This window comes from Epinephelus lanceolatus, chromosome 7 (genome assembly GCF_041903045.1).
Source record: "Epinephelus lanceolatus isolate andai-2023 chromosome 7, ASM4190304v1, whole genome shotgun sequence".
NCBI classification, from domain to species: Eukaryota; Metazoa; Chordata; class Actinopteri; order Perciformes; family Serranidae; genus Epinephelus; species Epinephelus lanceolatus.
The window spans coordinates 24,416,298-24,443,423 of NC_135740.1; the positions used below are offsets into that span (position 1 = coordinate 24,416,298).

Sequence of the window (27,126 nt, forward strand, 5' to 3'; positions counted from 1 at the left end):
TGTTGGGGTATAACTAGTTACATGTAATAGATTACAAGATAAATGTTAATTACAAGAGAAATGTAATTGTGACACTGTTAAAGTTACTGAAAAAAATATGGAATTAGATTACAGTCACTAATCAAAATGTTGGTGATTACGAAGGGGTTAAATCTGAATATATTTGTTTTGGTAAAAGCTGATAATGCAGAATATAATATTATATATACTTCATTACATTGAAGGGCCTTTAATAAACGTTTGACAGTAATCAGTGAGAGTACCGTTGTGAGGTTCACACTGCCTGGTTTAAGAGTTACGTTTTAAGGACTTTTCAACTTCATTGTTCGGTTTAAAACAAATGTATGAAAGTAATTGCATCTCTTAAGTTACATTACTCTGATGAAGTAATTAAAATAGTTATATTAATCTGTAATCTGTAATCAATTTTATTTAAAAAGTAACCTTCCCAACACTGTCTACTCACGGACAAGAGGCTTGTGCTCGTGACAGCACAAGATGTAAACATTGCTTATGTACTCCCCGGCTGAACTGTAACAGTTAGCTCATTGATGCTAAGTGAGCTGGCACTAGGTGCACGCTTCCTTCTGCCTGGTGACACAGTTGACAGGTGTAGTTCAATAGGGAGAAAATAGTACCTACATGAAACTGCTAACAGGTCTGTGGATTATTCTGGAGAGAGACATTGCTGTTGAGTTTTTTAAAAATTTATTTTTAGGCAATCTAAGCACCAGACAAGTGCCATCTAGTTCCATTATATTCAAGAGAAGGCAGATATCTCTAGGGCTGATATCTTCAACACTCAGGAACTCGCAACAAAACAATCTAGACTGATAAATAGCACCACAGGTAAGAGGAAAAATATGTACTCTAGATTTTGGGTTGAACTGCCCCTTTAAGGTGAGAGCTTTACTCTTGTGGGACCCAGTTTAATGTAATTTATTATACATCAGCATTTCCACCCTTGACCTCAAAAATATATACAAAAGGTTAAGAGTAAAGGCTGCTCCAGTGCACTGATTCAGTTTTTACTGTGTATGTGTGTGTACATCACATCTACACTTTATTTTACCTTGCACAGGTATGATATGGAGAAGCCGAATGCCTTTCCATTGCGGGAGCCCGCATTCATGTAATTCCCGACAAGGAGGATGATCTCTAGCAGCTTGGCAAAGTTCTGGCTTTTACTGAGCTCCTCACAGGCTGCAGTCACAGACACCACATCTGGCTTGATGTTGTTCAGCTGCTCCTCAAACTGCAGCTTGAACAGGATGGCCTGAAGCCGAGGCATCAGCCGCTTCACACCGGACATCTGGAGAGAGAAAAGAGGGACCCATTCCTGGTATATCTGATGCCACATAGATTGTGTGTGTGTGTGCAGTTGTGTGTGATAAAAAAGGGGATTTCATTCATTACTCACATCTTCCACAGTTGAACAATGCAGTCTGTGTTTAACAGCAGGAGGATTTTCTGTGTCTAATATGTTGACAACGGTATGACTCTATCTCAGTGCTTCGACATTTTCTATGCCTCATTTGCCATTAAAGTGATTTCCCTGCTATGTTTGTGGTTAGTCATGTCCAAGTCAGCTGACAATTTGAACTGCACAGATTTTACAGAAGCAATTGTTTTGTGTTTGTTGGTGTGTATGTTGTCTCACCACTACTCCAAACTGCTCCGACTCAGCCAGGTCATCATATTCATCCTTCATCTCTCCGAGGGTGCTCAGCTGCTCTGCTGGTGGCAGCAGTTTGATCAGGTTCTATGTGACAATGAGAGCAAAATATAAAGAACTATCAGGATGTGGAGACATTTGTGTGGTGGAACCTTTACAGAAAATCTTCTGTGGGTTATTCCACTGTGAAGGACAATCAGTGTGCAGGGTCAGTAGCTCTGAAGATTCAGTGTGAAGAACCTTAAAGCACATGTCTTCTTATGCAGTTTTATGACGCCCATCTTAAAATGCCCAGTCTGTCTTGTAAGAGAGATAATGTATCTCAAAGGACTTCCTGGTTAAATAAAATAAAATTTAATATGTGCTAAAGGACACAGAAGCTTGCTGTCACTAGAATATACTATGAACTCAATACACTTTCTCCTTCTCGTTACAATTGCTCATTATTCTAAAAAAAACAAACAACTTTTCAGCTTATTCCCCCCCCCGGTATTTCCAAGAAGTATTATTGTAGTGTTGCTGACGCAAAGACAGCCGGATTGCTTCCCATTTTCCTAAGAGCCTGGCAACTACCAATAACACATTTTGTTTTCCACAGTTTGAGTTACTTCGGTTGTTCCACCATCTGCCATTTCTGCTACTGCAGACAGTAATTGCAAAGAACTTGCATTGAAATTATTTGGTAACTGGGGGGATAGTTACTGATAGCTACTGGGAAAACCAAAAGTGCCATTCTCTCCCTGTTCTGACTGTGAAAGGGTTGACACACTTCTTCTGTGCCATAAATTGAACCTTCATTTTTTGGGAGACCGTACCAAGTGGAAGACAGAATTGCACGGTGGAAGCAAGGCTTATGGGCTGTAATGATTCTACAGCCACTACATTGTTCAATCAATATTTACTTCACAATTGTATGTTAAAGCAAAAAACTTGTTTGTTTCCATTTTAAACCAATCTACTCTGAAAGACACAAAAGAAAACAATACAAATAAAACTAACTTTTCACAGCCAACACTATACTGTTAAAACATGCATGAGTAGTTGCATACATAGAACCTTGTACACCAACAGTGGGGCAGATCTGAGCTCTGTACCTGAACCATGGACTCTGTGATGACCTTGTCATTAACCTCCAGGATGGCACTCTTGATGTCTTCATAAGGGAGACGGAATGATCCCAGGAAAATGGCTGTATGAGCAAACACAATTAAGAGCGCTTATTGCAAGCCAGTGAGGATACAGTTGAACACTTTAGTGTGTTGGTGTTTACTGAAGGTATGTAAAAAGCAGCGTCATTAGTGCATGGGTATCAGTGTCGACATCTGTGGACTTACAAAGGTTCTGTGAACACTTGGAGTCAAGAATCTTCAGCTCTTTCACCTTCTTCTTCTGCGTCTGCTTCTTTTCATCTCCACCGTCCTGCTCCTTTTTGGCTGGAGAGGTGGATAGAAAAATGTGGGGATCAGGGTGGGGGGTGGGATGGGAATATTCGGAGGATAGAAGACAGGAGAAACTTTGTTAGAAAGTGCATTTCTTGGTAATTTTCTTAACGAGAGGTGACTGGTACAGCTAGATAATAGAAAAAATGTTGGAAAGGACAGTGGTAAATTCAGTGGGTTCTTTAACAGAGAGAGAAGTGGACAAGAGGGATGGATAGAGGGCCTATGTGACGGCTATGAAAACTGACAGACTTGGCACGGCCTTCACTTTTTTCATTCCCTCCCAACTGTATGGTGTCACAGAGGTGTTAGGATTATTGTATCACTGGCCTTGGGTATGATGGAACTGCTATGAAATGGCTGTAACACTGGGGGAAAGACATCCCTGGCGTGTGTGGGCCTGGTAAATACGGTCAGATGTTTTTCAGCTGTAAGGCATTTAAAGTTTACAATCAGCTTACACATATGCACGTACAGTACATTTCATCACACATACACACACACGCACTTGACAGGAACACTTCACATAAACTTGTTCTGACAAGGTCAGGATTGTGACTGTAAGGATGTGTCAGTGTGTGTGGGGGGGGTGTGCGCTGGATGAGAATTAGGAGTGAAAGATGAACAAGCACATGGGTTTGACCACATGATAGCCCACTGTACGCAGGCACATCAGACCTGAGGTCAGCAGAGTACATGATGTCACAGCTGTTCATTTGTTTCTGCCAATATTATCTAACCACTCTTACTCAATTTAACATTCATGTGATAGTGCAGTACAAATGTCTTGTATCATGATTAGTGCTGGAGTCATTAGTCCATCAACCAAACATGTTCTCATTGTCAAAACTCATCAGCTTTTCCTGCTACAGATTCTCAAATGCGAGGAGCTTCTTTTATTTAGGACATGCCTTATAACTGTGGGTCAAAATAAGTAATTTTGTCAGACAGTTCTGGCCTGAGGTAACTTGAGATGAGCATTTGGCATGCTTATGGACATTTCATCAAGAAAATCTGAATATTAATTCATGATTAAAACAACTGCTAGTGGGGGCTAGGCCTAAGTATCAGTACTTGATACGCATGTAAGGCATATTGTGGTGTGGTGAAGAAGAGTGCAGTGTATTTGACGGAGTTGGCAGCTCAGCGTGCCGAGATGCCATCTAAACATTTGAAAATATGGCTATACTACATGCATGTGGCATCTACGCAACTAAATTCTTGTATTCAATTTATGAACATCAAAGGAAGTAGAATTAAATGGCATCAACTGAATTTCTCTATTGGTATCGATTCCACTTTAAGGCTACTGGTAATGGCACTAGTATTGTAACTTTTTAAACAATACCCTGCCATAGTGGGTGCCTTGGCTTTAATTAAAATAACAATGCAACAGGTACTGGAAAATGCCGAGGAGTATATCTTGGTCTCAATACCATAAATATTCCAAATTTTCACTCAACGGCCTCAACCATTTCTCATTTTTATGTACTTTCTGTATAGTGATAAGTCGATAAAAAACTGGAGGATCGATACCGCCCACTTTTTCCTCCGCCACTCCTCAGTGTGGCCTTGCTGTACTTTATCTTTGTAAAACCCAGACAGTAACAGGAAGCAAGAATCACTGTCTGGAAAACAGCCAGGAGTGCTGGCACAGAATGTACAGTACAAGTATGCTGTATCTCTTTGTCACTTTCTGTCTGAAACACACAGACAAACAATACAAATAAAAAATAGCCCCATGTGTGATGAGCAGCCCACCTGCTTCCACTGCCTGGTAATTGCCTCATGTTATGACATCAGAAGCTAAAATTAAATGTTCACGACAACAGACAAGGCTATCAGGACTGAACCTCTGTAACCATTGTAAAATAATGACTTGATGTTGTGGAGACAGACCTCCCTTCAGCTGATTGTTACTAACATTTATTATCGATTGTAATTTAGGTTAATCTAACACCTAGCTTCCTCAATTCAACCATCTTTTCCCACAGTCTGTCCCTATTTGACTGCAGTTTATCAAAAAATAGTCTCATTCAAACAGCAACACTGTAAGTATTCTCCACACAGACACAGAGACAGCCACAGCATAACAACTCATTCATCCATCTGCCCATCTTTCCATACGTCCAGTCAAACAGTGCTTTGTCTCTATGTGAGAGACCAATCAGTCGGACAGTCTGTCAACAAGCCCAGGCCTCTTAATGAGCTCCTCATTTCTCCATTTAGAACACACACTCACACACATAACAGTGAGTCAGTCAGTCAGTGGACTGGGGCCTCAATAAGTCCCATTGTTTCATTCAGCTTCAGCTGTATTAAACTCCTCTCTCAGAATCTACCATGACTTGTGTCTAAAGTTTGACTCAGACTTTAGGGCAATCTGATCTGTTTCAACTCTGTTCTTCTACCACTTGCATACAGTACACCGTATATCAGTATAATCAGCTGTGTATCTCTACCATGAATCAATAATACTATTGCGGGTCCAACACTCCAGCTATAGTCCCTGCTGTGAGCAGGAAACCAAAGCAGGAAGTCAACCATTACCCACATACACAGGGTAGGAAAATCCACCCGGACATCTGAGAGGAAAAAACATAAATATCTTCACACAAGCACATAAACATAGCTGAAAGGTTAGGAAGAAACTCGAAGGAAGTGACAAGCATCTACAAATAAACATCCTGGGACAAGGACACAAACAGGGAGACTAATGACCTAGAACAATACACAGATAATGAGAGAAATAAGATAATGTGGAGAGAAAGAGAGATCAAAATATCAGTAAAAGGTTGGACCTTGGAATACTGTGTGTGCACATGCAGACTTGTACAAAGACAGAAGTAAACATGCCACAGTGCAGTCTGATCTCAATAGCATATAATCTTAAGCAGCGACAATCCAGTTAGTCTGGGACAAGACTAGTGACGGCATCATGTCACTAGGTCAGTGGGCGCCTCTGTGTGTGTGCATCTCATAGAGATGGAGAGCCGGTGAGTGTGCGTGCGTGTGTGTGTGTACATCCGTGCTATAATAGCTACAGTGCCAGCTGCGCTCCAGCCAATGGAATCAGGCTGAGCAATGTTGACATCATGGCTGATTCATAAAATGGGGTCTGGTGTGCAGATTGTAAAATGGCTGCTCTGTGGTTTCCACATGCACAGCCAGCTCATTTCATTTATGAGCCGATGGCACCCCTAGTGGTGGCTATGGAGCACTGCACCATGTTACACTTAGTCATTGTGGGGGAGGAGAGGAGATGACAGAGGCAGAACACATGTGTGGCTACACACAAACATACACACCCATACACAAACACACCAGTGGAGCACAGGCATCTTAACATCCACATGTTTTATCGTCCCAGCTGCCTTTTTGTTACAGCGGCAGACAAAGTGGGCCCTCTTTTTGTGGAAACAAATCACTACCACCCCGACTACCAAACACACACACACGCACACACTTTCCTGGAACACTTCCCCCTCGTCTCCCCAACAGCTGCTTGGCACTGAGAGATGATGTGTGTGTGTGTGTGTGTGTGTGTGTGTGTGTGTGTGTGTGTGTGTGGGGGGGGGGTTAGGTCTGTGTGTGTGTTCCTGTGCACGCAACCATGCATGTGTGCGTCATGAAAGAAAAACTAAATTCTTCCATTTCTGACTTCTGTTTTTAATTAAGTGGAGAGACAGAAGAAAGCAGGGCGATGGAGGGGAAGAGGAGGCTCAGGAGGAGTGCACAGAATCATGAGGAGCCAAGTCATGCAGAGGTCTCTGTCAATATATAACTAAGCGTGTGCGTGTGTGTGTGTGTCTGCCTCCATCTGCACAAAGAGGAGTCTGTTTATCAGTCAGCAGACCTGAGTGTGTCCTTCAACCCCCCTCCCTCCTATTCCCTTCCTCTCTCATTCCCTCTCTCCTTAAAAGGAGAAAATGTGTGGTAGAGAAGGCGATGGGTAGTCAGGCTTGGAGAAAGGAAAGAAAATAGAAAAAAGATGAATGCAAAGAAAGAGGAAGAGATGTATAGGACACTTTGATCCTGGACCACTCTGAACTAACTCAAATAATAGTTTCAGTCTCCTCCATGAAAACATAGCCTCTTTTCTTTTCAATCTCTTCTCCTATCTTTTCATGTGGTCTATTCATCCTCTCATCACCACTCCCTGTTTGTGGAGCGCTGCAGTTTATTTTTAACCCACTAAAAGCTTTCAGATGATGTGCCCTATTGTATATCTGTGGCGCCCAATGTGTTTTTCCATGGGCCCTCTGGTGGCGAGATAGGAGTAGAGCACAACATTAACTTTATATAACTTCAGACTAACTTTTTTCCATTCAGCATTCCACGGCTGGAGATTGCCTAAACTGGAACAGAGGAGAGGGTTTATAGTTTCAACATCAATATCTCTGGGGTAAGCTGTTCTGTGGAAAATGTTGCTGAGGTTGCCCAATTGAAAGAACCACATAGAGACACAAACAAATCTTTTGCCAACTTTCAAAGTCATCGTAGACCAAACACATTTCAGGGAAACTTAATAAGAACATCTTGTGTTTTTGGTTTAAGAAGGCTTGCTTAAGAATACTAATGTATTAGTACTAGAAGGGAATGAGACAAAGAGAAAAAGAAAGGGGAGGGGGGCATAAAGTTCTTTGTCCAAACTAAACAGAAGGCCAAAACTATGGCAGACAGAAGGACAGCTGTAGCCTTGGTCCCTTTAAACTTTAAATGTCCAACATTCTGTCACTCTCTATATATATGTGTGTGTGTGTGTGTGTGTGTGTGTGTGTGTGTGTGTTACAATGTAAGCAAGTTTGACAGAAGAAGAATAAGGGGGTTTCCACGGTAACCTCGAGTCTGAAAGAGCCCCTTCATCCTGTTTTTCACTGTGAAAGGAAATGAGGAGAGAAAAAAATTCCTGAGTGTGTGTGTATGTGCGTGTGTGAGTGTGTGTGTGTCTGTGATTGTGTGAAAAGGACCAGATGGCAGGGTGGGGCAGTGGGGAGGGGGGACGGGGGCAGGATGTGGGAGGGCCAGGATGCAGGGGGAGGGCTTGTGGGAGGAGCTTGGGCTGTGCTCACTTGCGCACCCCTGGCGCATGAACAGTGTAACTGCAGCACAGATTTTCTGCACTAAACTAAGTTGGATATAAACAGACTACATTTGCTTTAGAAACATAAATCAAATTAGTATTTATAACTAAAAACATCTAGATGATCTCAACTGCATAATTTGTTCTGCTTTACCATCTACTCTTCAGACTTAAACTAATAAACTTTTAATAAACTGAAGGGCACCACACTTCTGAAATTTTGTTTTCCAAAAGGTATCAAATATTTTTTAATCTCAAGACTATAAGAAAAAGCTTGTTAGCATCTATTAAAAAAAAATATTATTTGCTTATTTAATGGTCTTACACAATGCACAATTACAAGTGTAATAACTTGTATATATTCTATTTGATATTTAAAATTAACTTTAAATAGCTGTTTTTTGTCATTAAATATTGGTGACATGGCATCTTGTATGACTCATTTAAGTTTCAATAAGTGATGTTTTAACATATAAATTGAAGGCATATTTGAGAATTAGATTGACTGTTAAATTGTTAGTGTATTAAATGGCTTGTCAGTTAATCTCGTGGTGACAGGAGGTTGCAGTTGGCATTCTGAATTTTAATTATTTTCTTTATATTTGGATGAAACACAACTTCAATAATTTTAAATGACAGAACTCTATACTTACAATAATCTACCACAAACATTCAGTGTTAACTCCTTGGAAATTAATTTTTCCATATCAGCCTTAAATCGCAATTTGAGATATATTTAATCTTTCACTTCTTAAAAAGTATTCAAATGCAGTATAATATAGAGTGGCATGTTTTTTTTTCCTATCTAAACGTATTGACAGGAGCCACAAAGTGTGGGTCCTTCAGTGAGGTGACTGTTTATGTGTGGAGTCACAGTGCCCTCCACTGGAGAAACCTGTGTACTGCAGCTACATAGCATAAGCCTGGCAAGCCCCTACACCTGGATGCACTGTTTATTACCTTCACAGTCCATCTCACTCACCATCCAAGTTGTGTGTGTGGGTCTGTGAAAGTGAGAGAAGACAAAAGCCAAAAGAAATAACTTTCGATTGTGTGTGTGCATGTTTGTGACAGTTTAGGGGGGTACAAACGGCGGAGACAGAGGTGGAAGTGAAAGAGCGAGCGGACAGAGGTTTGGAAACAGTGGGTCTGTGTGTGAGTGTGTGTGGGTGTGTGTGTCAGTGTTGTTCTCCCAGGGCCATTCTGACCTCTCTGTGCTCTTCTGGCCATGAAGGTCTTCAGCGATGACGCACACACGGCACGTAACGGCATCGCTGATGAGACACACATACACACACACACAAAGTATGCTGCCTGCATTGCTGATAAGGTGCACTACTGTCGACACACCGACACAGCACTACCTTGAACTCGAATTCACACTTGCTGAAACCACACAAACAGCCCATAAATCCCCATAGCAAATAACAGAGGACACAGACAAACCCCCCCACCACACTCATACACACACACACACACACACACACATACACACACACACACACACACACACACACACACACACACACACACACACACACACACACACAGGGAGAGGTGAGCTGCTGGTGTGCTTATTAAATCAGTCCTATATCAGCCAGTCTCCTTGGGACAGCAGAAAAGATTTACTACAGCAATTACACTGGCTAATTACAAGGAGGAGAGAAAGAGGGAGTGCGGGAGAGCTACAGAGTGTAAAGGCGAGAAAGGAAATCAAATCAAAAGGAGTGAGAGCAAATAAAGGTGTGAAAACTGAGATGATGAGAGAGCAAATAAAAGGCAGAGAGAGATAGAGAGAAGTTAGTTTAAAGGACAGAGATGATGAGGATGTGACCTTGGAGCCAGCCGCAACACCTGAGCCTTGAATGGGGTGTGTGGAGACAAAGCAAAAACACAACGCCTTAGTGTTCAAACTCACAAAGCAACTGTGTATGTGTGTGTGTGTATGTGTGTGCCTCACTGACTAACTGAGTGACTCACTGAGTATGTAAGTAGTTTTTCTGTGGTACTCTGGTAGTCTGTATGGCGCTCTGGTGTTTGTTATTCACAGTGTGAATGTCCTTGACGCCGCACTGGCCTTCACAGCACAGTGCTCCCTCTACGGGGAGGAGAGTGAATTACATCATTAAGCAGGATCGCTCACTGTTATGCTGGGTATCAATCAACCCTGATCCTTGCTCCTGGTGCTGTGGCTGACATGCAGTGACATTTGCAGACACTTACATGCTTCACGTATGTGTGCGAGTGTGAGACTGACTGATGAGATTAGTGTTCTTACAGACAGCCATCTGTGAAGGTCTGACAATCTCTCATATTTGAATGCAGCCTCGGAGAGAAGCAATTAAGAACAGCTAATAACTTGATACTTCATCATTCCCATTTGAGAAAGATGAGTTACCACCCCCGTGTTACCTTCATTAAACAGGAGAGGGGGTTCACAAGCTTTTGCTCATGGACACTTCATCCTGTCAGATGCATGAACTCAGGTCATGCAGCTGAATGCTACCCACTCTATGTACAGTGCCAGCTGCCTGCCAAATGTACTGACATTTCCCTGCTTGTCAAGTGTACTGCCCATCCTGACCGCTTCTATGACATATGCACCACCATGCAGAAAGTCTCATTTACATGAGCACAGAGGTAGAAATGAAAACTTAGAAATTGGGTTTCTATCTCAATTAAAAAGTTAGATGAACTGTAACACACATGCACCCCATGAGGCCCATTTTGCCCAGGGCAAAAAGGATTAGGTACTGCGCTCCTGTCAGCCCTCAAATATTCATTATTACCTTATGGAAAGATAGCAGACAGAGAGCGAGTGGGAGCAAGGAGGAGCAAGAAAAAGGGAGAGTGCAAAAAAAGAGCACGAGTAAGTGATAGAGAGGCACTTTATGAATACAAGCAGTTCTGACTTATGCAAAGCAAAATAGATGAAAGGAGGACAGAGAAAAATGGAGGTCTACACGGTGTCATGCCATGGAGGACAGTTAAAAGCTCGTTGCAGGGCTGGAGCACACACTCATCCTCTGTTAATCCCTCAGTTTCTGTCCTCTCGTCTCCAACCATCCATCCCTTCACTCGTCTTTATCTCTGCTTCAGTGATGAGGACAAAAGAAAGCACTCACTCATTTGCTCCCTCCCTCCCTAGTTCTCCCCCCCCCCTCCTTCCTTTTCTCCTTTTCTTGGTCTCTTCAGGCAAGGCTCGCAGGCCTGATTAGCAATTGTGACTTGACCGCATGGTGGAAAGAGTGGCACGCATGCACAGGCACACACAGGAGCATGTACACACACATATGTACACGCATACACACATATGTGGCAAAGAGGAGGACAAGGGCCAGTTTTGCTAGGTCTAATTACCCCTCCAGCGAGGCCCCGAGACAATGAGCAGGCTGGAGAGGAGGAGGGAGTTTTGCCTTTTCTAATGTCAGCCATCGCTCGCAGGACATGTACACTCACAGACACTTGAAAAAGTGTATCTGACTCCAGGCAAAAAGATTGGGCTGTTTTCTGGTGCTTGTCACTATGGGTTTTTTTCAGCCAACACGTTAATATGACCAAGCCAAGGAAACTAGGGAGGGGAGGAGAGGAAAAATAAAAGGAAAAAGATATGTGGAGAGCAATGCTGGAAGAGAGATACAGGGGATGAGTAGCAAAGTGGAGACACTGTGAGGGGGAGCAGTATGGTGAGGGAGAGGCCGTGGTGCAAAAGTGATGAGACGAGGCTGAGGAGAAAGACAGTGTGATATCATCAACAGAGTAAGAAGAGAAAGGTTATGAGAGCCCAGTGTCAGAAAGAGTTCGCTTCAATCATGATGATTAACACAGCAGACAGACACGTAGTCATTTCCATATACATACAAACCCAAAGCTCCCTCTTTGAACTAGAGTTTAGTGTATTTTATTTACCACTTTGAAGCATTGCAAAACCGGGAAGTATACCGATCCTGCAATCCACACCGCTGAGAACACAGCGAGCACTTCTTTGCATTTGTGTATTGTGAACCTTTCTCTTTGTTGCAAAAGCTTTGGGAAAACTACTGCAGGTGTTTGAAATACATCAATAACGCTGGATCATAGTCAAGCTAAGTAGCTGGAGGGGGATGACAACCATGATCTGGCAACCTCCACCTCTGCGTGGGAACCTGGGGAAAAGTCTCTCTCATCAAAGATCCGTTGGGGTGCTGTAGGGTTTCCAGTTTGTGAAATCAGCTTTACCCCCCTCCCAAAAAGAGTGAAAAAACAACCCAACCCCACTCCAATCAACTAAACTAGAGAAACGGATATTTAAACAGAGAGATAGACCTGCAAATCCTCTCCCAGAACATCTGTCTGCTGGCCTCTCTCAGGAATTGGCTGTAGTTGGGGCTAGACAAAAAAAACACACATGCATGCACACAAATACACAAACAAACAGCACACATACACACAAAAGTACACACCTAATCCCACCATGTGCTTAGTGAGCCATCAGGGGACGTGTTGCCAATCAGACAGCTATGTGAGGCTGGGCGAATGAAAACAATCAAGGAACAACACACAATATGGCAGAGAGTGTTTGTGCGAGCGACGAGAGTGTGCATGTGTCTGCGTGTTTGTGTGATTGAGTTCACAGATTCATACACACATAATGCCAACCAGAGACCAGCCTCTGTGCTCACCCAATGCATTCCTAGAGGGACTATGTGTGGAGAGACTTTCTGGGTCTTCTGTAACTAAACACGGTTGATTGTAAGACTGGCAGGGGAAGAATCACTGTTTTAGGATTCACTGCTGCTGTGCATATATCTGTGGACAAATGCGTCTGCAGGATGAATCTAATGTGAGGAATATCTTTGCACTGCAGAGCTGCTTTGTTTGACCTGCAGGCTGACCTTGATGCGATTTGTTTACTACTGGACAGTAGAGCACTCGTATCCACAATTTTTACAATGATAGTGAGTGCACTATTATGCTTTAAAGTCTGGGTAAAGCAAAATCTCTGGTTTCTTTTAAAGCACATTATGCATGATAGAAAAAACTTGTTGAAAACGTGACAAGACTGGGGGCTGTGTAGTACAGAAATGTGGAGTTAGACTGTAAAACTGTATTTCACTATTTCTGTGTCAGAGATTTTACTGGCAAGACTAAAAGCATGGCTTGATGACACACTGGAGACATCCTTATCACACCCCCCTTCCCTAATATATACATACTACTGACGTTAGAGTGCAAAGCATCAGTGTCATTTAATTCGCCCCCTGGTGAGATCGCTATGTCCCTTGAGCTCTCTTAGCTCTTTCAGTCTTATGAATACATGCAGAACAACTCTGTTACATGCCACAATCATATGAACACAAGCAAAATAGCCATCACTACCGTACCTTTTTTTGCTCTGTGCTAACGTTAGCTGCTGTTAGCAGCTGAACAAGAGGCTATCGCTGTGCTGCAGCTCTCATTCCCTGGTTCACTGGGTGTGTGCTGTGCAACCATGGATTGGCTTTGCTCCCGAGTTAGCTGCTAACGAGAGTCTGTCGCTACACTCGGGGGTCATGTATGTTACTGTGCTACTGGGTTAGCTGCTAAAGATAGTCTGTCTTGTTTTAGCTCCTTCAATGGACACACTCCCAGCGTCTCAGAGCAGAGAATACTGCTCATTTTTTTCAGAGTTTTGAAACCTAATTTTATGTTGGCAATTTTTTTATTCATTCAAATTCAGTGGGTGGTGAATAACGCATTTTCTGTGATGTGAAAAACTCAATACACATATTTATTTCTGCTTTTCCCAGACTATAAATATAGTAGTGGTATGACATGAGAAACAAGTTGTAAAAACACTATAATTTGAATTTTAAGGTTTGACAGTAAGTCAATGGAATGCCCCCCAAAATACTGTAACACAAGTCTGTGTGGTATTTTCTTTACTCTACCTGTTGTTTGTGCTGTGGACTTGTTAGCTAGCATGTGTGTGTGTGTGTCTCGCAAGCTATTCCTCCCTTTTTCTGTCTTGTCTTTTCTCACGGCTCAGTGAGTATGTCAGACTGCATTGGCCCTCTTTCAGAAGCTACTGAGAGATGGCAGCACCATTAAAATTTAACCCACTATCTCACCACTCACCACACACTGACAAGAGAGGAGGGGGAGAATGGCAGAGATAGCCAGGCAGGCATACAAGGATATACAGGCATGTATCTAACCACAGATATGCACACACACAAAACCCCACACACGCGCTCATCCAAAGGAGTGTGTGTGAGATGTGATAGCACAAGATGGGGAGCGACGGAGCGAAAGATCCTATACAGATGGAAAGTAAAGAATAAGATGGAACAGATTATGGCTAGGAAACCACACACATACACACACGTATCTGATGCATAGACGACTGTGGAAATGAGTGACATCAATTCAGCAGGGGAAATGGAGAATGTGTACGGGCCTTGTGTCCTATCAGCCTACACTATCCCTCTCTCTAAATCCACATTTCCACACTTTCTATTACTTTCTCCCTCATCAGCTCTGGCTTCTCACTCCTTCACAGGCAATCCTTCTTTTACTTTCCCTCCCCTTCTTTCTAAATCTATCACTCTTTCTGTTCAATATTTTTTGACACATAGCTTTTTCATTTTTCTGTCCTCACTCTCTGTCCCTGCTCTCTCTCTCCCGTTCTGTTCCTGTCCTTTTCTGCCCCAGTGGAGTGTGGGATAGCAGGCAGTGCTGGGAGGCCTACGGTCTCTTAATTAAGAAGCAAGCGGAACGAGGCCACAGTTAACAAGGACACACACACACACAGACGTTTGCATTGCTTTACTTCTAAGGACCCGCACTGTCTACAGTTAATCATCCGCGCTACATGCATGACCTGAGCCTGTACTTCACCGATTCAAATCAGTGAAGTCCTAACTTTAAATTTGTACCTTGAAAAAACTAAGGAATAGACTAAATGTCCTCTCTTTGCGATACCGTCTTCAGTCCTAAGGTCTTAAACTCCAATTCTGCCTAAAAAAGGACAGAAACACATAAACAAGCACTCAGTACATGCTCTCTAAGAAACAGACCAACAGACACTGTTACAGACCACTGAGCTTAGGTCACACACACTCACACGCACGCGCGCGCGCACACACACACACACACACGCGATTTCCTCTTTCACACATCACAACACCTAATCAGAGGCTGAGGACCAGGGTTGAAATCTGCGGGGCTAGGACTCAATCAGCCAGTGCAATCAGACATAGGACACACACTCACCCACGTTCATTCACAGACACACACACAGAGCTACAATTACACACGGGGACGACACACACGTAATAAGCCCTGAGCTGACGGACGAGAGGAAGGCCATTACATTATTCAGTCTACCTCATCACCACTGTAACCAACACACATACACACACAGAGGAGGCGGATGGAAGTAGCTATTTTGAGAGCGCGTGCGTCCGTTCTCTGCGAAGGTGACTTTGGGCTGGCTGGAGTGGTAATTGGGTACACATACAAATGCCTTTTTCTTTCTCTTCCCCACGTTCGCTTCAAAGTCTCTCTTTTTTCCCCCCTCTTTTCCTTCCACCATGATCCCCCTCTTTCCCCTCACCGCAGCCCCCGAACGTGATTACATTTCCGACATGAGTGAGGGGTGAAGAGAGAGAGCAGTGGAATGAAGAAAAAGTGAGAGAGACAGATGATTGACTTGGAAAAACAAAGAGAAGGTAGAAAACAGCTTTTGCACTGGATGGAAGAATTTAAAAAAAGCAAATGCGTAGACACACACGCACATACATTAGCATTTGCCCCCTGCACGCAAATACGTACACCTATATACATATATATCATTTACTCGGCAGGGGAGCGAGGAAAAGCGGAGGAAAAATACACGAAATGTCAGTCAGACTGTCATCCTGATCTTTTCTGTTAAGACGCACACAGACACACACACAGTGCAATGGCCATCTCATTTCCTCAGACGAGTGACATTTTCTCTCCCTCTCTTTTTCTATCCCTCCTTCTGCTCTCTGTCGCTGTGGTGATAAAATTAGCATTCCTTTCCCTCCTCTGCTTCTCCCTCCCTCGACGACCGGACAAGAGGTGAGGACCACAGGGACGAAAGAAAGGAGAGAGAGAGACAGAGAAACAAAAAGAAAGATGGGAACAAAAGAAGACATTAAGAGAAAGAGGGGGAAAAAACGCCTGAGCGAGACGTGAAGACAAAGGAACAAACAGAGAGCAGAGTGTGACAGACAGAGAGAGACAAGTGATAGTAAGACAAAAACGGCGAGATGCAATGAGAGAGAGCAAAAAGAAAAATACAGCAAGTGGACAGAGTGTGTGGAGAGAATGAGGGGGGAAATATACCCTCAAGGGATTCTTATCACCATGACAACCCTCTCCTGTCTCCTTTGCTGTCCAGTTGCATGATGAACTCCTGCTACTTTCACAGACCTCGGCACGGACAAAATATCCAGTCACTATTGCAGCCCGATAATCAACCTGTGGTTATAATTACCTGCAATAAGTTCAATCATACTCTTAATAACTAACTTCAAACCAGATGTGTGTTTGAAGTAACGACAGCTGGACAATCATGGTTGAGCTTACTTTGTTTACTCTGCGCAAGTCTGCTCCTCTTCCGCTTGTGTGGGAGGGTGCATAAACCCGCATGTGTGCATGTTTCTACAGGGGACGGGGTAGAGGGCCCACAGAGTATAATTAAAAGCCAGAGACACGGAGTCCTTGGGAGCGACTGCAGCAATAACTTTATGGGGAGAAGGGGGGAAAAAAATGAGGCAGGGAGAAACGGAAAAAAAGAAAAGGAAAACTGACCTTTAAAAACACAGAGTGAGACGGAGAGAAACGGTGAGAGATGAGAGAGGTGTAATGGAAGATGGGATAGTAGGAGATGGACTGAATTAGATTATGCCGAATTGAATGCGGCAAAGAAAGACAGAAAAAAGTGAATGCAGGAAAGGAAACATTATTGGACTGAGTTGTTTGTGGGGAGGGAGGGCTGGAGGAAGAAGAGACAGACAAAGAGAGGGAGAGGGACCGAGAACGAGAGAAAGAGAGGGAATCCTAATCAGAAACCTGAAGAACAAAATAATAAGGCTGCCTGACAGCAAATGTCAGCTCAGGGAGGGTAGCAGATGGAGGGAGAGAGAGAGAAAGAGAAAGCGCGAGACAGAGAGAGATGCAGGAGGAAGGGAAGAGGGAGGAGAGGTAAAGAGGAGAAACATTCAAAAGGAGACAGGTGGGGCTGGAGTGATGGAGACACTTCCCCATCATTGCTCCCTCCAGGAGGAAGGAATACAATCTTTCTGATGCTAAGAAGCAACACATCGCTAGGAAAGATATTCCCCATCTCCCACTGGAGGGAAACAGAGCTGCCAGGTCAGGCGGGTGAATCCTCATATGATGCCGTATACGTGTGTGCATAAATGTGTGTGCTTGTACACTAACACATTCACTGCCTGGCTGAGAAATGTTGCCCTTGAGCCAACCTTGACTGCTGTTTCACTCTCGCTAAGCTTTGCTTTAATTCCCAAATCAAAAGCCATCTATTCCTCTCTCCCATGTTACTTCATCACGTCTTGATGGTGAGACAGGATCCCGACAGTCTCTTGCAATTCTATTGTAGCTTTCCTCTTTAGCTGTTCTGTAATAGTACTTCAGCTTTTTTTTTATCCTCAGAGATGCAGAGAAAAAAAAAAACAAGAGGAAACAGACCCATGGATGCATCAAGTATCTCCAATTAAAAGGAAACAATGCCTGTTAAAGGCGCTTCTTTTGTTTCCCACCCAAATTAGTGGACAAGTTTAATAAATATGACAACAAAACTGAAAAGAACACACTTGGTTAATTTAACTTCACAACAACAGCTACTGCCAGGAGTACACACACGGCAGCAACGAAGAAGTGGTAATATAACCAACCATTAACGCTGACTAAAATAAAAAACAGAGATATATTATGCGTTTCTCATCTACATTTCTATAATTCTACGATTAAAGTGTTGAACTTTGGCCACAGTCTTTAAAATTTAAACACTCAACAGTGTCAAAAAGCCAGGCAAATGTCAGTGGCGAATCAGATAATATATGCATTCTGTCAAGGTGTATATGAGCAATGTGAACCTTAAAGGGAAATCAAACTTTAATGAGTTAAACAGTTCTTTGAAGTTAACCTAAGGTCAGTGGGGTTGAGCCAGTTATTCAGATGCAAGAATCACAGACTCCACTACAGTGAAACATATAGTGCACAACATGAAGTTTTAGCCATGCACTGGTCAAAGATGTGATGTACCTGTTGTAAAACAGAACTGGCCGAGTATTATCAATTGCTATGCCAACTCTGTTATAGATGAGTCACTTTTAGATAGCAGCTATTAAGGTAATAGCAAAGTGCAAATGACCAACAGGTGGCAGATAATGAATGGTAATACTTTAAAGCATGTCAAACTAATGCTTAAAATGGAACTGTGTTCTCCAGGAGTCAGAGCTGTGAAGCAGCTTGTCCTGTCAGACCATGCAGCTAATGTTATCTCATCCTGTTACAGTTTAGATCTGTCAAAATCATTTACCGTCTGTCAGTCATCATTAGCGATTACTTACCAGTCATTTGTTACTATCAGGGGAGAACATGTGTAGTTGTCACACATAAACTTTTGAATGACACGATGGTATTTTCTCTTTGAAGTCGAGTAGAATTACACAACAGGCTTATACTGGCTTTATAATTTCCTATATAATAATCTTCTGCAGTTTTTTCCTGTTTGAAAATAACAACCATGGGAGCTGGTTCCCTTGTTTTGTCTTTAGAATAATCAATGTATTCCAGTGGGCCAAATAAGCATAACAAAGTATGTTTATTTGTTTCATGTTTAATGATGTTAATAAAAAAAATACACCAACAAATTCTGGAGTTTTCTCACGTTGCATGGAGAAAACAAAAATCAGTAATTACACAGATAGGCGTAAACACGATAAAAGTGTTGGGGAGTCTGAGAGGAAACAACATGATATTTGAGGATAGGTTAAAGAGATTTTACTGGGCTCTGCATACAAAGTTTGTGTGTAAATGTCGAGTTAGTTAACTGGTACATCTGCTATTTCAAACACCACCATCACAATGTGCATGCCATTGCATTACCATTAGAAACTGAAATGTCTGAAGAGCCACAGCATTCACATTTCGCTTATATCTGTATTGACATATTATAAAACCTACTTTGATTTAAAATTAAGAACTGTAAATATGAGGAAGACCTGGTTATCTTAATCCAAATATGAAAACGGTGCAGTACATGTTCACATTTGGATTATGCTTTAAGGATTAAATATCTACGGATATTGCAAATTTCAACTAGGGATGGAAATCTTGACAATTATCTCAACTTCCCCTGGGATAATAGCAGGCATTCATCCCTGAGCTATATCTATATAAGAAGGTCAAAAAGAGATAGAGGTTATCATCTACTTAAGAAGCTGTCCCTGCATTCCCCCATAAACCACGGTTTCACCATCGCACCTAAACCGTCCTCCTCAGTAAGGACATCTTCCCAATCACTTGTTCTCCCGTTCTCTCCCTCCCCTCATCTCTCTCTCTCTCGCTACACCCAGTGAGTAATGGCGGGAGCAAAGGATAGTGGCAGAGAGCTATAAAAGTGTAATTTGCTCCATTTTCCTTGGGAAACCAAATTCACTTTCTGTCCCGCGTTACAATCTGTTAACATTCAGATGGCCAGCATTGCAGACAGCGCATTACCCGCCTACACTCGCTACTAATGACCCTCACACAGAGTGCACACATACACACGCTCGCAAGCAAGGAGAGCAAGGACACACAAGCAATGAGTGTATAAAAAGTACAAAGTGTATACGCGTACACTTGCGTGTGCACACGCCAACACACAAAGACTCATATTCTGGTTGTAATGGACTGAGAAAGGGCGAAAAGGGGAGGGAGAAGGGAAAGAGAGAGGGATTATAAAGAGGAAAGGTAGATGGGATGAAACTCTGTGTGGAGACTAAGTATGTTTCTCTGAATTAAATTAAATAACTTGTTCCAGCTCACTTTTTGCTCCTAGAGGAAGAAAAAAGAGCTCTCTGTGCTGCCCTATAAGCTTTCCTCCTCCTGTAATCTGTCTCTCCTCCTCTAATTCTCCCAAAGTCTTGTTCGCATGTTCTTTCTCTAGCTTTTCCTCCCCTTCTTTCTCCTCCTCGGTGTAAATCTCCCAAACTCTCATTCTCTAACTCCATCCCTTTGTCTCCTTGTTCACTTCCTCCATGCCTGTCTCTCTCCTTCCCTCACTTGTTCGCCAATTCGCTCTCACACTCTCATCTCATCATCCCACCCTCACAGCAATCCTTTCTCTCCTTCTCTATCCCTCTCCTCCATTTCCACCACTCCTCTCTCAGGGAGCTAATAGCCTCCTCCTTTGTTCTTGGAGAACAGCGGGGAACAATGGCGGAGTGGGGCTTGTCGTTGTGGCAACAGGCATGAGACAAGAGAGAGAGAGGGAGGGAGACAAAGAAGAAAGGCAGAGAGAGAAAGAGCAAGCACAGAGGGGATGCTGGTTGTTAGCCGGGCGGCAGGGAAGCGAGCGCTGGCTAATTACACTCGTTTCTATGCACACCGCAATTAAACTCTGATGCACACACATACGCCGCCCGCGCTCAGAATATCCACAGCCAGCCACACATACACACACCCATACACACACACTCGCTCTGCAACATCAGAGAGAAAGAGCAAGCAAGAGAGGAGGTGGCAGAGAGGCAGAAAGGGGGAGTCTGGGAAGGAAAAGAAAAGAAGTGACAAGAAAAGACTGAGACTATTTTAAATCAATGCTACTGTTCTCTCAAGTAGCACAGTAAAAGTTCATTAAACTTGGAGCTTAAACACAATCAGCTTCATCAAATCTATTTAAATACTGTAAATTGACATAAGGTTATGAGGTGGCTCAGAGACCTCTTCACACCTACACATTCTCTACCTCCTATCTATCTAATCGTCTAACACCACACACCGGCTAACCAACAGTTGCTGTACTGTCACCAGCTGGCCTCAGCTTCAACACTCCTATCATATTAATCCACCCCCCCCTCTCTTATCAGTTGTATTCCTCCCACTCTTCATCTACCATCAGTTAATCAGCTCATCTGGCTCCATCTCTCCACAGGATGATCTTGCTCTCTCCAGAGATGAAGAGCTTTAACTTCACACAAATTAACAAAGCAGGAATAGCTGAAGGAGTGAAGGAGAGGTTGGCATAAATGTGAGAGAGAAAGAGTGAGAGAGAGATGGAAATGAGGGGGGGACTTACATCCAGGTCACAGCACCCTGTAGGGTGGAACTTATCCTGTGTCTCATAAACACCCCTTCCCAGCTTCCTTCATCCTTCAATCCGATGCCCTAACACTCTTTTCCATTAACGCACGTCTCGGAGAAACATGTGTTCCACGCTGTCTGCCTGTCTATTCTATTATTCATGCAGTTTAATGCTTGCCCAAAGTGTGTGCATGTGTGCATTAAAGAGCAGGAACATGTCACTACATGTCTGAAGACCAGCTGATGTGTTGGTCACATTGAGCTTTCGGTGTTAACGGTGGAAAAAAAAGAGCAGCCAAAAGAATGTGTGTGTGCGAACACACGCATACCAATGTGCACACAAAAAGCACAACTTCACACAGCAGCATGAAAACACACACACACACACACACACACACACACACACAAACGCAGGGTGCCAATGAGGCAGATGAGGAGTGAAAGGAGTCACATTAAACAGCCAAACTTGTCCTGTTTCGCTTTCATAGCCCCAGTCCATTTTCATAATGCATTAAAACCACCGCTGAGAAGAGAGGGGGACATGGAAAGGAGAGGGGAAAGATGAGGAGGGGGTAGAGAGGGATGGAGACACAGAAAGAGAAATGGAAAAGAGGAGAGAGGGGACAAGAAACATTCTCAAAGTAATCTAAAGCTGGTGGATGTATGGGGGTGCGAGGAAACAAGATAAGGATGAAGGGAGTGGAGGAGTAAGAAAAGAGAGCTCGTCTCAGAGGCAAGATATGGGAATAGAAAGTGTCTGATAGAGGCACAGACAGATTAGGGAGGTGGATAAAAGAAGATGGGATGCACTGATAAAACAAGTAAGGATGACGGCGAGAGATGGGGAAGAAGATTTAGTCACAAACTTTGATTGTGTGTGTTATGAATGCTAGTGGGTTTCTTTATGTGTGCATGTGTTTGTAGTGCTCCTAATGTGCGTGTGTGTGGTTGTACAGTGGCAAGGGGCAGAAGGTTCTCTGTTTCAGCACCAGCAGGCTGATGAGAGTTTGGGGCCAAACAGCCTGGAGGCAGAGCTGGCCTTGTTACTCACTCTCCCTCTCTCTCTTTCACACAAACAAACACACAATCTCGAATTTACCACAGCTACAGCCACTGTAAGAAGCTGAGCATTTTGAACGTTGAACCTCAGATAATAACAATATGGCTAACACATGAAAACAGATGTTAAAATATTTACAATGAATATCCACTTGTTTTATGAATACACTGTATTTTAGTTAAATATGTCTTTACATACCTACAACCAATTACTATACCAGTTGATACTTAATTCCCATATACATGGGTTTACATGTTTTAGCCTGTTAAAGGGACAGTTCACCCCAAAATCAAGATTGCATATTTTTCCTCTTACCTGCAGTGCTATTTATTAATCTAGATCATTTTGGTGTGAGTTGTTGAGTGTTGGATATATCAGCTGTAGTGATATCTGCCTTCTCCTGAATTTAATAAAATTACAAAACCCAAAACCAGTGAAGTTGGCACGTTATGTAAATCGTAGATAAAAACAGAATACAATGATTTGCAAATCCTTTTCAACTTATATTCAATTGAATACACTGCAAAGACAAGATGTTTAATGTTCAAACTGAGAAACTTTATTTTTTTTTGCAAATAATCATTAACTTAGAATTTAAAGGCAGCAACACATTGCAAAAAAGTTGGCACAGGGGCCTTTTTACCACTGTGTTACATCGCCTTTCCTTTTAACGACACTCAGTAAACGTTTGGGAACTGAGGAGACCAATTTTTGAAGCTTTTCAGGTGGAACTCTTTCCCATTCTTGCTTGATGTACAGCTTAAGTTGTTCAACAGTCCGGGGTCTCCGTTGTCGTATTTTACGCTTCATAATGCGCCACACATTTTCAACGGGAGACAGGTCTGGACTACAGGCAGGCCAGTCTAGTACCCGCACTCTTTTACTATGGAGCCATGCTGTTGTAACACGTGCAGAATGTGGCTTGGCATTGTCTTGCTGAAATAAGCAGGGGCCTCCATGAAAAAGACGTTGCTTGGATGGCAACATATGTTGCTCCAAAACCTGTATGTACCTTTCAGCATTAATGGTGCCTTCACATATGTGTAAGTTGCCCATGCCTTGGGCACTAACACACCCCCATACCATCACAGATGCTGGCTTTTGAACTTTGCGCCTATAACAGTCCGGATGGTTCTTTTCCTCTTTGGTCCGGAGGACACGACGTCCACAGTTTCCAAAAACAATTTGAAATGCGGACTCGTCAGACCACAGAACACTTTTCCACTTTGCATCAGTCCTTCTGGGTGCTGTTGATGAATGGCTTTCGCTTTGCATTGTAGAGTTTTAACTTGCACTTGCAGATGTAGCGACGAACTGTAGTTACTGACAGTGGTTTTCTGAAGTGTTCCTGAGCCCATGTGGTGATGTCCTTTACACACTGATGTCGGTTTTTGATGCAGTACCGCCTGAGGGATCGAAGGTCACGGGCATTCAATGTTGGTTTTCGGCCTTGTCGCTTACGTGCAGTGATTTCTCCAGATTCTCTGAATCTTTTGACGATATTACGGACCGTAGATGATGAAATCCCTAAATTTCTTGCAAATAAAATAATAAGGTATTATGGCGTGAAATACAAAAGGCACTTTCCTTTTGGTCCAGCGCTTCACTGACTCAGTGAGAATTTGTGCCACATTTCAAAGTGCTATCCATTTGGAATTGGTTAAATTTTTATGTTTTGGGATGTAAATGTCTTGCCTATTTTATTTTCTGTTGGCGCTGACAGGCAGCTTGCTGTGTTAACATGCAGAAACATGATGCCAAGTGCCCACGCTCCGGTCTCCACTGGTTAGTTAGCTGCTCTGCAGTGTGCACCAACTGGGTAGGACCTGGCTAGCAGCACTGCTCATTTGGCGATTAGTGCTGGTCACACCGTCCTGAGCCATGGTGGCAAGATGGCATTGCCAGAGAAACATGGCGCCCACCATCCAATCTTCCTCTCAGTCACCAGTGAGTAAGCAGCTTCATTTTGAGCCGCAAAAGTCCTTTAGGGTTGTTGTCGGTTAAGTTCAGAACTGAAGAAGCCTCTTGGATGAGAAGTGAAACGTCTTCAAGAAACTCAAGAAAGTCCAGTTGCCTACCATATAGCACTTATGATCTCTACTACATAAACACCATTAGCCTTGCTGACCCTGCACACCATGCTAGCTGAGCAAACAAGAGCTAACAAAGTTAATTATGGTAACCATGCTAAAGGTGTGTTGTGGCTCAAAATTAAGGCGCTTACTCACCAGGGCAACCTGGAGAACAACCATGGGGTGGGGACAATGTTTCTGCAGCAACACCATCGACACCACCATGTGCTGGGACCGCTTTACCAGCAGTAATTTCGTCATAGTCAGGAGTAGCACAATTAGACTGTACACCAGCATGCATAACTGGTCAAAAATACTTTGAAATCCCTATTCAACAGCGATGTCTCTTTCTACAACTCAATCACAGGCCTTGTGAGCAGTTTCATGTGGGAACCACATTCTACCTAACTACACCTACAAACTGTATCAACGTGCAGAGGGAAGCGTGCATCTACTCATAGAGATAAGTTTATAGCAAACTAATACTGCTAGCTCAACTAGCACCACTGAGCTAGCTCACGTTACTGCTCAGCCCAGGAGGACACCATTAGTGTCTACATTTTTTAGGTGCTTTGAGCACCTCAAGCTGTGTGCCACCTTGTTCAATTATTTTCGAGAGAGGGCAGACATCTCTACGGCCTACATCTCCAATACTCGGCAACTCACACCACAACAATCTGTATTGATAAATTGCTCTACAGGTTAGAGGAAAAATATGTGTTCTTGATTTGATGATGAACTGTCCTTTAAAGCTCTATTGCATCAGATTTGAAACATTAATACTGAATCACATGATCAAAGGTTTTCAGGTACTGCTGATCCAACATAGAGTTGCAAGGTGCTGCTTTCAGCTCATTGTTGTGGTCTACTGGGTTGCACCAATGTGTCCTAAAAGCTCTCAGTTTAAACTGCGGGCAGCTTGCTTATAAAACAAACTACGAAAAGGCAGTTGTATAGTATCAGGTCATTGACAATATATGATTGATTGATACAATAGGTTCATTTTTGGAGTAAGTGGTCCTGGGGAAAAAGGTGAGTACATTTATAACATACACACATCCGGTAGCCAGAAATGTGACTCCAATAAAATTCCTGGGTCTCTCTGAGTTTTCTGCATATGGAAATATATGCAACTGTTTATCAACCCCTCAGCTGTAAGAACTTGATAAGCTGATGGTACAACAAGGTTTGCAGCTCTGAGTTGGTCTTGGAAACTTTTTTGATTCAGTACAGAATGAACGTCAACTTGCTAAAACTTGAAACTTGCTTGAGGTACATAATCCATCACAGCTAACTCTATGCCTGCTTTTTTCCCTCTTTGACAAAGTTTCTTTATTGTCATCAGTGAAACTGCCATGAAACTGCAAGTGTAATGCGTTTATGACCTAGAGAGAAGTTATCTAACTCACATTAACTCAAATAATCCTTACATTATGCTTATTGCTGTCTCAGAGGTTTGACTTTCTGACAACCTCACATATGTCATGAATATATTAATGTGTAGCAGCTAACTCTCAAACCATCTTTCTTTACATTATTATACAAAGACAACTTTGGAAAAAACTAAAAAAAAAAGTTCATCAAGTTTACTGATGGATTACTTATCTAAACTACGTTTAAAATCTTTACAAATTGATTTTATACCATGCTGAAATGGGCAGAAACAGATGCCTGGAGGGTAAGAAAAAAGCAATCAAACATTTAAAAAAAAAGAAAGAAAAAACACGGACAATTGATGGTGGCAATTTATGTTACATGATTTGCAGTGGGCTAAAACAAGCAGTGCCCCCAGTAGGATCTATTAAATGTCTAATAAACTTCAATCAAATCTACAGAGACTGACAAGAACAAGTGATTTCTTCTTATCGGTTGGGAAGGGAAGAGTTAAGGAATGAGTCGAATTGGGGCTGAGGCATCCAAAAGCCTATCTCCTCCAAGTCAATGGCGTGAAGGCTATCTCACACACACCTGACAGAGACAGAGTGCTGCCAATAGTGCCAGAGGGAACAAGAGAGAGGGAGGGTGGCAGACAGTGAGAAAGGAAAAGGGAAGGAGGGAGCAGAGGAAAGCTAAAGAAATGAGACAAAGAAAGAGAGCATAAAACAAAGGCATAAAAAGAGAGATGGATGACAATGACAATGGTGAGCACAGTGGTCAGTGGATGACTATGGCTTGTTTTGATCTGAATGCTTGTTTTTTATTATTTATGGGAAAAACTGACAGAGCGTTGGAGAGGCAGCATTTTGTATTTGTGTGTTAAGAGGACTGACGACTGATAGAGGCACTGTGTTATAAAAGCACTAAGAGCCCCAGCAGCCACACGCTAAAACTTTAATCAGGCATTAATAAAAACAATATCATTACTGTCTGCCTGAGGAAGTATCAACACACACCTCAATGAATCTGGCAGGCAGGCAGGCAGGCACACACACACACAAAATTATAGTCTAGGAAACATGCAGACATAAACAACCTCATCTCTCATCACATTT

At 42.8% G+C, this 27,126-nt stretch overlaps 1 protein-coding gene across 1 annotated transcript in view; it reads right to left on the minus strand.

Annotated features, from left to right (window-relative positions):
- Window positions 1-27,126, minus strand: part of LOC144463861 (protein diaphanous homolog 1-like) — a 55,844-nt gene that overhangs the window by 24,789 nt on the left and 3,929 nt on the right. Inside the window, exons 2-5 of the mRNA XM_078169638.1 lie at window positions 3,010-3,188; window positions 2,770-2,864; window positions 1,661-1,762; window positions 1,073-1,312 (exon numbers count right to left, since the gene is read on the minus strand). Coding sequence (XP_078025764.1) covers window positions 1,073-1,312; window positions 1,661-1,762; window positions 2,770-2,864; window positions 3,010-3,188 — 616 coding nt within the window. The remainder of the gene's footprint in view (window positions 1-1,072; window positions 1,313-1,660; window positions 1,763-2,769; window positions 2,865-3,009; window positions 3,189-27,126) is intronic.